The sequence below is a fragment of the Cervus elaphus genome, chromosome 3 (genome assembly GCF_910594005.1).
Source record: "Cervus elaphus chromosome 3, mCerEla1.1, whole genome shotgun sequence".
NCBI classification, from domain to species: Eukaryota; Metazoa; Chordata; class Mammalia; order Artiodactyla; family Cervidae; genus Cervus; species Cervus elaphus.
In genome coordinates, this window is record NC_057817.1 from 39,428,792 (window position 1) to 39,442,091 (window position 13,300).

Below are 13,300 nucleotides of genomic sequence, written 5' to 3' on the forward strand. Positions count from 1 at the left end.
TTCAACGCCATATCAACTACCATATTCTCCTACCTTTCATCTTCTGCAACCTATTTTCTTCGTATTATTCATTATTATCCTGCTTCTTTTATCCCATCAAAAGTCATTTATTGAATATTTTCTGTATCATGTAAACTCTCCACAATTTTTCATTTATACTCTTTTTACATGAGAACAATACTGTGACACATATATTAAGTGTTTTTGTAAGATCATATAGCTATTAAATAGATTTGCCTAAGAGTGTCCTGCATAACACAAGTGAATTTCCTATCCAACCAATTTAACTTTCACAAACAAGTAATATATCAAATCCTTAAGATGAATGAAGTGATATCTAGCATCAAGAGTTCAATTTTACACTGCCTGTCTAGCAAATCCTCTCTGAAAAGATGCTATTAATTTTGAGATGTGGCAAGAAGCACACAGCTCCATGAAACTCTAGTGAAATATCTTTCCAAACAGTTGGATCAGACAATGCAAAAGACAGACATAGCCACTTCTGCTAGAGAAGCAGAACTAGATAAATATATATGGATTATGGGGGGTTAGGAGGAGATGAGGACATGTTTGTGCAAGTTAATGTAAATCAGGGGAGGAAAACTGGACATATTTCTAAATCCAATGGGATATAATTTTATGCCAGGAAGTGATATATTTATATATATTAAAAATCCCTCTTTCTACTCTGTACAGAGTATAAGGTAAGTGTGTACAATAATAGCTGGTAGACCCGCATGAGGTGATTTCAGTAATTCAGATGATATATAAGTGCCTAGGGCTAGAGTGGTGATAAAGGAGATTGAGAATAGTGGATGAATTTAGAATATGTTTTAAAAGTAGCATTAATAGGTCTTGCTTTAACTGAGAAGTGCAAAATTGAAAAAGAGAGGCATCAGGATAACTTAAAGTTTTTTCCTGATTAAACTGAGTCAATAATGGTATTGTTTTTTGATATGGGGAAGACTGAATATGTGTGGGTATGAGAGAAAATCAAGAATTCTGTTTAGCACATATTAAATCTGAGATATCTATTAGACATAAAAATGAAAATGTCAAGTTATCAATTCAGTATGAATCTGGAGTTCCAGAGAAGCCAAGACGGGTGATATACATGTGGAAATCTACATCTAAAATATCTTCAAGTGTTTCCCATACTTAACTTCCTATGGATTACACAATCACAACCAAAAGGCCTGTCTTTGACTACCAGAAGCTTCTTTTTGAGCTTAATTTAAGGGAACTTCCCGCCCACCAAGTTATGCTTCTGCATTTTTCTACAGACTAGTTTGCTATCTACCAGCTAACACTGTTATTGCCTCTGAAACCTTCACTTTATTCTTATTCATGTGACTCTAAGTTAGTATTCTGTTTGAGGTCTTGAGGTGGCTTCCCTGTTGGCTCAGATGGTAAAGAATCCATCTGCAATGAGGGAGACCTGGATTCTATCCTTAGGTCAGAAAGATCCCCTGGAAAAGGAAATGGCTACCCATTCTCCAGTATCCTTGCCTGGAGAATTCCATGGACGAAGAACCTGGTGGGCTACAGTCCATGGGATCACAAAAAGTTGGGCACAACTGAGAGACTAAGCACCTTGAGGTGTTGAAGCAATGAATTCCACCATACCTCATATCTTCTCACTCTGACACTGAGTAAGCCTACATTTTGGTTTCCTCTATCATCTGTGGCATTCTAAAGTCATGTTGGACTTTGCCACTATTATTCTAAACTCTTACTTCCTCCAAAGCCCGTTCTCTATCATAGTTATTTTTATCCTGTTCTCTGGAATTCACACTCAATGATTTTATGTTGTTTTTTTTTTTTTTAATAAGTTTTTCAGCTGGAGGAAAATTGCTTTACACTATATGTGTTGGTTTCTTCCATATGATAACTCAAAGCAGTCATAATTATGTAACTGTTTTACAAAATTTCTACTTCTTCCTGGCCTTAACCTAATGGAATTAATTCTACAACACACTAACATAACTCAGAATGCTCCAAATTTTTATGTGAATAATTCTATTAATGGATCAGATGAGGAAAAAAGCCTTGGAGTTGCAGAGACATGTAATTATTGATACATAGTGGGGTGTGTGTGTGTGTGTGTGTGGATGTGGGTATGTTTCCAGCAAAACTTCACTATTTGTGATAGAGGAGCAAGTGCTGAAAACAACAACAAAGCCTACTCCCTCCTACATCTCCAAATCTTCTATAAGACTCTCTTTCACACAGTCTGTTATTTTTAATTCATTTATAAGAATAAAGCTTCTTGATCCTTTATCAGACTGGGAGTTTTTATTTACCAGGTATCCACCAGATATTTATCAAGCCATGCGTTCAGCTAGTTACTGGGAACACAGCTGAAAACAAGAACAGGCAAGGCGACAGGATCTTTCTTTACTTTCAACAGAAATTTATCATGCTGGTTGTCTATGTAGTAATGGTGAATAACTGGATGAAGAATCAATAGTCTAGGCCCTGTTTTGGCTTCACAACATACTCATCCTGTGACTGAAGTAAACACATTGATTGTTTTCATAAATAAAATATAAATAATTACTAATATATTATCAGTTGCTCAGGGTAGTTATATGATTCAAATAGGTAAGTATATGTGAAAATATTTTGCCCATTTTACACTTCCAGTGTGTTTTTTATGGTTATCATTTTTTATTGTTGTTAAAACAGTTTAAGATGACTCATAAATGATCTTGTACAGTGGTTAATGATTGCCTTATATTTTTTTATCCACTAAATTGTATTCAATATATTGGGTAAAAATCAAGATATAAAAACAATATTATTTTATTCTACCAATTATATTTTTCAAACACATTTTCCTATTTCATGAGAAATAGTCACTAATCTTATTTGTTTTTAGTCTCTATCTTTAGTTCTTTGAAACATGTTAAGAATTATGAGGCACAAACATTAGGTATGGGTTGAGCTTTGAGCAAATGAGTTATTGTCATTTCCTGTTCGCAAATTCTAGAAAATAAGATATTTTTAAACAAATGTGTAGAGATTTTAAAGAATAAATTATTTTCTGAATTTTAAGACAATGCAGAAGGCCATGTTATTTATTAGTCTCAGAAATTATTCTAAGAAAAGTGTTCATCAAGGTTCTAGACCACTTGTCAATAAAAAAATTATGAAAATATTAATATTTTAAACTACAATGTTTTCTATTATTATCAAAAGTAATGAACACTGTTTTGTAATTATTTGGTACTTTCACTCTATATTTAATTTTACTGTTTTGTAATTATTTGGTACTTTCAATCTATATTTATTTTTGCTTGTTGTCGAAGTGATTTTGTGTACTGCAATGCAGACCTTAGATAAAGAAACATAACTAACTTGATGGGAAGCACATCCTAAGTCTGAAACTCAAAAATAACATTTAAGGACCAAATAGAAGATAATCACAATTACATTTTTAAATAAATCCACTCTGGTTGTATTAAATAACATTCCAGTGATTTCAAAATTGACCATAAAAGAATATCAGATTTTAAGCGCCACATTAATCTTGCTTGGGCTTCACTGGTGGCTGAGAGAGTAAAGAATCTGCCTGCAATGAAGGAGACCCGGGTAGAACCCCTAGAGGGGGGAATGGCTACCCCCTCCAGTATTCCTGCCTGGAGAGAGCAGCCTGGTGGCCTACAGTCCATGGGTCCCCAAAGAGTCTAACATGGCTGAGCAACCAACACTTTCACTTTGATCTTGTTTAGTTGTGGAGAAACCTGAACTGTCAGATCACTGTCAAACTCTGTGACACTAGTTGCATCACCTGACTTCCAGGTGTACTCCTTATTAGGGAAAAAAATGGAAAACTCTCATTCACAGAATTTCTTAATCATCTATGAGTAACCCCATAGTACTATAAGTAACCACACAAGAGACTGAGCCAGATTTGCCTGTGAGTGTCCAAGAGCCTCCAATAGAGGTGTGGGTCAACAGCAACCTGCTGTGGGGTCAGGGGCACTGAATACAGCAATCTTGGGAGCCATAGTGTGCTGGCTATGTCCTTTTAAAGGAGGTCACCATAACTCCTACCATAGTTTGGCCTTAGGTCAAACTATAGGAGGGAACACAACCACACCCATCACCAGAAAATTGGATTAAAGATTTCTGAGCATGGCCCCACCCACCAGAGCAAGACCCAGTTTTCCCTAGAGCCAGTCCCTCCCATCAGGAAGCTTCCACAAGCCTCTTATCCTCATCCATCAGAGGGAAGACAAAATGAAAACCACAGTCACAGAAAACTAACAAACTGATCAAATGGATCACAGCTTTGTCTAACTCAATGAAACTATGAGCCATGCCATGTAGGGCCACCCAATATGGTTCATGGTGGAGAGTTCTGACAAAATATGGTCCACTAAGGAAGGAAATGGCAAACTACTTCAGTATTCTTGCCCTGGGAACCCCATGAATAGTATGAAAAGGCAGAAGGATATGACACTGAAAGATGAACTCCCCAGGTGGGTAGGTGCCCAATACACTACTGGAGAAGAGTGGAGAAATAGCTCCAGCCAGCAGGAATGAAGAGGCTGAGCCAAAGGGGAAACAATGCCCAGCTGTGGGTGTGTCTAGTGGTGAAAGTAAAGTCCAATGCTGTAAAGAGCAATATTGCATAGAAACCTGGAATGCTAGGTCCATGAATCAAGGTAAATTGGAAATGGTCAAATAGGAGAAGGCAAGAGTTAACATCAACATTTTAGGAATTAGTGTACTAAAATGGACTGGAATGGACGAATTTAATTCAGATGACCATTATACCTACTACTATGGGTAAGAATCCCTTAGAAGAAATAGAGTATCCCTCATGGTCAACAAAAGAGTCCAAAATGCCCATATTTGGGTGCAATCTCAAAAACAACAGAATGATCTCTGATCATTTCCAAGGCAAAAAATTCAGTATTACAGTAATTCAGGTCTATGCCGCAACCACTAATGTCGAAGAAGCTGAAGGTAAATGGTTCTATGAAGACCTACAAGACCTTCTAGAACTAACACTGAAAAAAGATGTCCTTTACATCGTAGGGGACTGAAAAGCAAAAGTAAGAAGTCAAGAGATACCTGGAGTAACAGGCAAGTTTGGCTTTAGAGCACAAAATGAAGCAGAGCAAAGGTTAACCGAGGTTTGCCAAGAGAAAGTACTAGTCATAGCAAACACTCTGTTCCAACAGAAGAGACTACTCTACAAAAGGACTTCACCAGATGGTCAATACCAAAATCAGATTGACTCTATTCTTTGAGCCAAAGATGGAAAAGCTCTATACAGTCAGCATAAACAAGACCAGGAGCTGACTGTGGCTCAGATCATGAATTCCTTATTGCCAAATTCAGACTTAAATTGAAGAAAGTAAGGAAAACCACTAGACCATTCAGGTATGACCTAAATCATATCCCTTATGATTATATAGTGGAAGTAACAAATAGATTCACAAGATTAGATCTGATAGATTGCCTGAAGAACTATGAACAGAGGTTCATGACATTGTACAAGAGGCAGTGATCAAGACCATCCCCAAGAAAAAGACTGGAATGCAAAAGTAGGAAGTCAAGAGATACCTGGAGTAACAGGCAAGTTTGGCCTTGGAGTACAGAATGAAGCAGAGCAAAGACTAACAAAGCTTTGCCAAGAGAATGGACTGGTCACAGCAAACACCCTTGTCCAACAACACAAGAGATGACTCTAGACATGGACATCACCACATAGTCAATACTGTAATCAGATTGATTATATTCTTTGCAGATGAAGATGGAGAAGTCCCAGTCCATGGGGTCACAAAGGTCAGACACAACTGAGTGACTGAACAACAGCAGTGAGATAACCAATTCCAATTTAACTTCAAGTAGATTACAGCAGGGCCTACTTTTCCATATTATTAATAATTTTTACCTTTTTTACTTTTCAAAAAATGTGCTTTGGCATACATTTATTTGTTATTTCATTTTGATCCTCATCACAATCCCACTCAATAGATTACATTGCTCAGTTTTTACAGATAAGAAAACTAAAGTAACAGAAAGTGAAACTGAAGTCACTTAGTCTTGTCTTACTCTTTTCGACACCACACTCCTTCATCCATGGGATTTTCCAGGCAAGAGTACTGGAGTGGGTTGCCATTTCCTTCTCCAGAGGATCTTCCCAACACAGGGATCGAACCCGGCTCTCCCGCATTGTAGGCAGCTGCTTTACCGTCTGAGCCACCAGGGAAGTCTAAACTAATAGAGGATAAGTGATTCATTCACTCAATTACATGATATTGATTCTAGGAGTACGTGGACACTGCTTGGGAAAGTTATTTATTTTTGGATTTTTTCACATCAGCACTGGTTATCGGATATTTATAAAATACCTTTTTTAGTCTCTATGTAGAAAACTAGTGTTCTTGCCTGGAGATTCCCAGGGACGCAGGAGCCTGGTGGGCTGCCCTCTACAGGGTTGCACAGAATTGGACACTACTGAAGCGACTTAGCAGCAGCAGCAATAGCAGAAAACTAGTAGCTTTTATTTCTTTTAGAGCTATTAGTATGAAGTACTCTTTTAACAGATTTTGTAATTTTGAAAAGCTTTCATTAAAAATTAACAGAAAATATTATTAAACATTATTTTAACATGCTTTTGGATTCTAATTTCAGCCATTTGTTTTTGCTTTGTAAACTCTTTAGTTGCTCTTTCTTTCTGCTTTTTTATTTCTCTTTTGATAGTTAGAAAGGTTATCTTTTATAGTGCTATTTTTATATAATCCCATTAGCACCCTCTGAATTTTCTTTCAGATAGTGCCTATTGGTTATTCCCTGTAAGCACCAATAAAATTAACATAATTTATTCTCTCCTTCTTCTCTTTCTCTTCTGTACTTTCCAATTTAAGTAAATACTATTTTCTCTATTAATGCTTATCTTTTTCTTGGTCATTTATACTTTTCTTGGACATTTTTATTTGGTCAAATATGTAACATTTTTCTTCTACCTTTCTTTCAACTTTTGTCATAGTGTTAGTGTTACAGTTAAAAATACTGCTAAAATCTTTTAGTTTGTCTTCAAAGCATCTTTTTGCTGCTTAACACTCCTCCAGTGATTATATTATGAAGGGCTCATGGCTACATAATTCCCTGTAATTTTAATATTCCTATAGCCTTAATACTTGAATTACATTTAACTGGCTATGAAACCCTTGGCCCACATTCTCTTTCTTTGTGTATCGAAATGCTACTCTACTCTTAAGTCTAATGCTAATCTAATTTTATTTACTTTTTAATAGCTGTCTTTTTCTTCAACATGGAGAAAAATTCTTTTTCTTTCAAGTCTAACATTTTTCTAACGACACAGAACTGATTCTTCCTGGTATAAGGTAATCATTTCAACATGTAGATGTGAATTTTTTTAATTACAGGAAATGTGATCCAATTTACAATTCTAAGTATTAGTTTGAGTTCATTGCTTTTTCTTCTCTAGAAACTGTAATTATATATATATATATGATATTTTGTCTATTTCCTGTAATTATGTCCTACTCCAATCTTCTTCACCTTTTCCTGCAATTTTTTGAGGAGGTGATTTTTCCAATTTTACCCTCTAATCCCTTTGCCATATTTCCAGTCTTTATTTATTCTCTGTTAGGTACCTTGTTATTTGGCCTTTACTTTTGAGATAATTTTCTTTTCTTTTTTTTTAATATCTCTCCTTCAGTTTCAATTTAACATCCTCCTACTATTTATCTATTTTTACCCTGAGTTTTCTTAATTTCTAATTTTGATGTCTCTTTATATCTTCAGTTGTTTTTTTTTTAAATTGTAAATTGTATTAATGTTATGTTTGAAATCAAGCAGAACCCAAAGGACTCCCTCAAGTACAAAGGTCCCTGCACGTCCCCTGTCTTTTGTTTGTAGGAAAGTTGAAATCTCCCAGGCCTCCCAGAATCACAAAAGAGCACATTCAAGCAGTTAATGATTAGGAAAACAGAGTCACAGAAACTTTCAGCGTCTGCTGCACATTCCTGAGCTGTTCTGTAGATAACTATAACTGCCACCAGAGGGGGAAAGCTAACTTCATGACGACCAGACTGCAGCCATGACATAATCTTCTCCATCTATGGCTAGCACGGTTCCAAGTACCAGCCTCAAGGGAATGGGATTAGAATTATTGCACATAATAATCTATATCTTTGTGAGCATCAAAACATTATGTTTTGCTCTGCTTGCATATATAAGCAGGCATCTAAAATTACCAGCAAAGAGATGTTACAGATCCATGTGAACATCTTCCACTTTAAGAATATGGTGCCATATGTCAACATGAAGAAGTTACAGAAGATGTGCCTTCACCCCTAATCCCATTAAAATAAAATGATTTCTGACAGTGGGGGTTTGTAAGCAACAACTTTCCTCTTGCTCATTTCTGTTTCCCTCAAACCTTGTAGAAATGAGATCACTAAGCAACATTTAACCTAACTCCTAATTAAGCTCTACTAAATCCACACAACACCTTGCCTAACCTGTTTCTTCTTTCCCTAGATTGAAAGAAGGAGAAATGAAGAATTAAGCAGTTAAAGAGTGATTATCTCTCTACCCTAACTTCCCCCTTAGCAATTCTTCAGGCAGACCATGTAACCAAGAGAACATCTGAAGAAAGATCATGAGGAGTCAGTCAGCCTGCACACAGTGGATATGAGGCAGAACCTAACATTTTGCCTCAGTAATTCACTGAGATTGTTTCTGCCTTTTCCCGTTAAAAACTCATGGCTGAGTCGAACCGCTGAAGTTGGTTCTGGAACATGAGTCCATCTTCTTCCCAGATTGCAGGCCTTCTGATTAAAGCAAACTTTCCTTTCTACCAACACTTGCCTGTCAAGTGTAGGCTTTTGAGAAGCGAGCAAGGCTGAGTTCAATAACATTTTAGTATCCCTCTGCTTTATGACTAGGTTTTTAGAGTTTTCTTGCTATTGCTGAAAATTTCTGAAAATGTATACAAAAGAATAGTTTTATATAGATATTGGAATTTAATTTTTCTCTCTCTCTCTTTTTTTTTTTTTTTTTTTGCACTGTAGTTTTCTAAAACAACAATAGCAGGAGATCCTATGCATTGAGGGCAGAGAGGCTTTTGTGAGGCTCATCAGATTTCTCAGATCAAGGGCTTCCTCTTGTTACACTGAAGGGAAGATTCTTTTGTAAGTGGAGTCTTTCCTTTGACTTCTAATTTTTAATTATTATCCTGTTTTCTAGAAAGCCTGAGATTTAAGTTCTTCTTTCTTTTTTTTCCCTAACATTCAGGTTCCCAGGATTCCTTAGCCTTCCAATATGCCTCCTCCTTTACAAGCAGTTGAATGCCTTCCCAAGATTGCCAGTTCTCATTCCGTGAACTCTCCACTCTTTTCTTTCAACCCAGCATTCACAAATGCTCTGACTTGCCAGGTCCTAGATCTCTCAGTATTCTCTAATCAAGGTGAGGGCCTTTCCTTCTGGAGGTGAATCCTAGTTGATGCTATTTGTATTCCACCATTATTAAAGCCTCTCTATACTTCCCTTTCTTCTGATGACCTGACCTGAATCTTGGCTCCTCTATGAGTCATAAAGCCATCTTTCCCAGTCTTGAGGTTTCATTCTCTGTTCCCTCTAAACATTCTAGATGTGGACTCGATATTTCCGGTTGGTGGCTGGAGGTATGTGTAGATTCTAATATCTACAGCCACCATTTTCCTCTTTAAATTTTTTTTCATAGATACCTTGAGTTTAAATGCTACTCAATTCTAAGAGCATCAAAGCAAATTAGGGATCAGGTCCTTAGTCCATTTTACACATTGATGAGGGAGGTGTTGTGAACTGCTGAAAACATCAGGTCCAGATTTGCCTGATTTCCCATGACTTGTGGCTCTAGCGCCTAGTTCTCCAGAGGAATTACCACCTACAGCTCTGAAGGTTGCTCCAGGCAATACCCTTGGCATGGCTTAATTTTATAAAGGGAGAGAAAGGCTAATTAAAATATAAAACTGATCCTTTTATGAGGATGGCCTGTGTAAGAAAAAATAAAAATTTTTAATATTAGGCTTAATTCTCTTTACTGAACATAAGGGAAGAGACTTCCCCTTTCTGTAGAGTATTTACTTTAGAATATTTGTAAAGGTAAGTTCTTTCCAGTGTATTTGAAATGCATGTAAATCTTTAAAAAAACTAAATAAGCCTCTTGCCAGCTTAATGACCCAGAAATGTCTTTCTCAAGGACTTGGGTGCTATTTCTTTGAAAAGTAAACATTTCAGGAGACAGTGTTCCTTCTCCCTCTAGCTACAAAATTTCCCCCTATCATCAAAATAAAAGTTTCCTTTTCCATTTTATAAAACCAAGTATTAATTAACCAGATGATCACCCACCTGACAGGTGAATTTAGGATGAACTATGTGTAAAAAATGGTGCTCTCAAATTCGCTTACTTTTACTTAAGAACTAGTTATTTTCTTGAGAATGAGTGTAACAGATTGTATCAGGTTGGTGAGGTTTCTTTCTGTCTTTACAAACCTTTAGTAAATTGACTATAATTTGTATCACATTCTGGTTTAAAGCTTATTCAATAATAAAATTGTTTTCTTTCTCTTCCACCTTTGTGGAGAGAGTCTCTGGGTTGGGAAAAGGTTTTGTTTTCAATTCTGTTTCCCCAGAACCTGAATTATGATTGCTATTTATTTCCCTGAAATTGAAAACATCCTTAAAATTTCATTCTGCTTACTTATGTTTTGTGTCTTTGCTCATTAAAGTATATAGATACAGTTATAGGTAAAGAATGTTTCCTGCCATTTCAGTAAACAAAGAATATTGCCTGCCATCATGCCATCAGCCACAGTAGCCTCTCCCATGGGCAGAGCACCCTGTGGGCAATTCAAGATGAAGAGAAAAAGGATAGTGGCCCTGGATAAAAAGAGGTACGACCTAAGGAATTATTTCAATGAGGCTAGACTCTTGCATTTTCCCATACACAGAAAAGTACTAAAATCATTACTTAAGATGTCTGGCTTTTTTTTTATGATCAGGACTAATATTTTGATGTACTATACGTATTTTTTTCAGCAAAAACTCCTATGTATCCTAACTCCTCCTTTACCTCTTTTGAAGAGTTTCTCAGGTTATATGAGAAGCTGTCTTGCAGGTTATAGTCCTCAATGAGGTCCCCAGATAAAACATAACTCACAACTTTTAGGTTGTGTGTCTTTTTTTCAGTCAACAGAGTCATAGTGTACTGATCATAATATCATATTCTTTTCAAAATAGAATAATTCTGTTGTCTTCCACCCCAACTAATCATCTCTCTTACTAGGTCCTCTTGAGTTCCCACTTCAACACTTGTCATTGAACATTTCTTTGATTTAGATTATCTTCTATCATGCATGATTTTGCCTTTGTGTATATATAAATATCCATTTCTCCAGCTCAAAAGTCAAGTTCTAAGAGAATAAATACCTTACTCTATTCCCCTCCTGGTTTCTCTAGGGCACCCAGTATGATGTGGACACACACAAATAAATAGCTCAGTTTATTTCTGATCTCCTTCAGTTTTGAGATCACACAAATAATAATAATTAAATTTCCCAGGAAAACTGTCTCTGACCGAATTTTAAGTAAAGAAATCACATTTGTATTGTCTGATTTTATTCTGATTATATTCTTTCAGTACCTGTTCCTCCAGAAGTATTATCACGAGCAGCTTCAGTGGTGGCAGCATTTTCACCTCCAGTTGTACCTACTTGAAAAGAATGATGTTCTCATTGGACACTGGGGTTGCTAGATTAAGGATATCAAAATACAGGACTCACAGTTGCGCTTGAATTCCAGATAAAGAACAGTCACATCCCAATTATTGCATGGGGCATACTTGCACCCCCCAAAATTTCTTATTTATGTGAAATTCAAATCTAAATGGCATCCTGTATTTTATCTGTCAACTCTACCCTACATAAATGGTTGTGATGAAAATGCTCTAACTACCCATTCATTTGTCCTAAAATTATAACCTTTAAAGCCAAAGCCATTACTCAATTCACATAAATTCCTTCTGAGGAAGGAATCAGCTGAGAGTCTCAGCGAAGCTCTTGATGGAGCACCACCAAAGTGTCCGGGTGTCCTGCACCTTGCCTCTGAACTGCCAGCTGGGCTGGAACCAGAGAAAGATGGTTTAGCTGTGATGCCACTGCTAGTTCAAGTGGTAGTCCCAACAAATTCTACTGTTACTCCTGATAAACAGTATTGGGGGAGTGTATATATTACTGTGTTTCCCAGGTGGCATTACTGGTAAAGAACTTGCCTGCCTATGCAGGAGACTTAAGAGATATGGATTTGATCCCTAGGTTGGGAAGATTCCCTGGGTGAGGTCATGGCAACCTATTCCAGTATTCTTGCCTGAAGATTCCCACGGGCAGAGAAGCCTGGCAAGTTATAGTCCATAGCATTGCATAGCATCAGACATGACTGAAGCAACTTAGCACCCATGCATACATTAATGTGACAGTCCTGTACTGTAACACGTTTGAAGAGAAGACTTGGAGAAACTAGGAAAAAAGTCTTCATGAAAAACATTATTCATGCTTATCCCATTCTCCATCTTTTCTTGGATGGTATATTAATAAGTAATACTAAGCAAAATCTGTAGTATTCTGAAAAAAAGAATGTCCTTTTGACAAAAGTCATGATCTCAATGACATCCTCTACTCACCTAACTTACCTTCAGATGCTGTCACTTCACTGCTTGGTTCTCCAGTTGTTTGACCAGCTGATGATCTGGTAGTCTCTTTCAAAATAAACAATATATATGAAATTATATATATAAATGTCTTTAGTTAAACAGAACAGAGTATGCTGTTCTCTGCTTTCAAAATACTGGGACTTCCCTCGTGGTCCATTGGCTAAGACTCCACGTTCTCAATGCAGGGGCCCTGGATTCGATCCCTGGTCAGGGAACTAGATCCTACATGCTACAACTAAAGAGCTCACAGGCCTCAACTAAAACTGAATGCAGCCAAATAAATTAAATAAATATTTTTTGAAAATACCTGTCACACTTATACATTTCCAGTTCACTCTTTCCAAAAATTGATCATAAGAATCACCTGGGTTGATTGTTAAATATATAGATAGACTAGCCCAGAGAGTCTCAGCCCAGGTCATACATTGGAACAACCTGCAAAGCCTTTTTTTAATTTTAAATTTATTTATTTTTTAATTGAAGGATAATTGCTTTACAGAATTGTGTTGGTTTCTGCCAAACATCAACATGAATCAGCCATAGGTATACATATGTCCCCTC

The 13,300-nt window shown here is 36.6% G+C and overlaps 1 protein-coding gene across 1 annotated transcript in view; it reads right to left on the reverse strand.

The window, feature by feature from the left end:
• Window positions 1-13,300, reverse strand: part of MUC19 (mucin 19, oligomeric) — an 83,706-nt gene that overhangs the window by 18,168 nt on the left and 52,238 nt on the right. Inside the window, 3 exon segments of the mRNA XM_043879082.1 lie at window positions 11,675-11,740; window positions 12,033-12,230; window positions 12,719-12,784. Of these exon segments, the coding sequence (XP_043735017.1) occupies window positions 11,675-11,740; window positions 12,033-12,230; window positions 12,719-12,784 (330 nt within the window).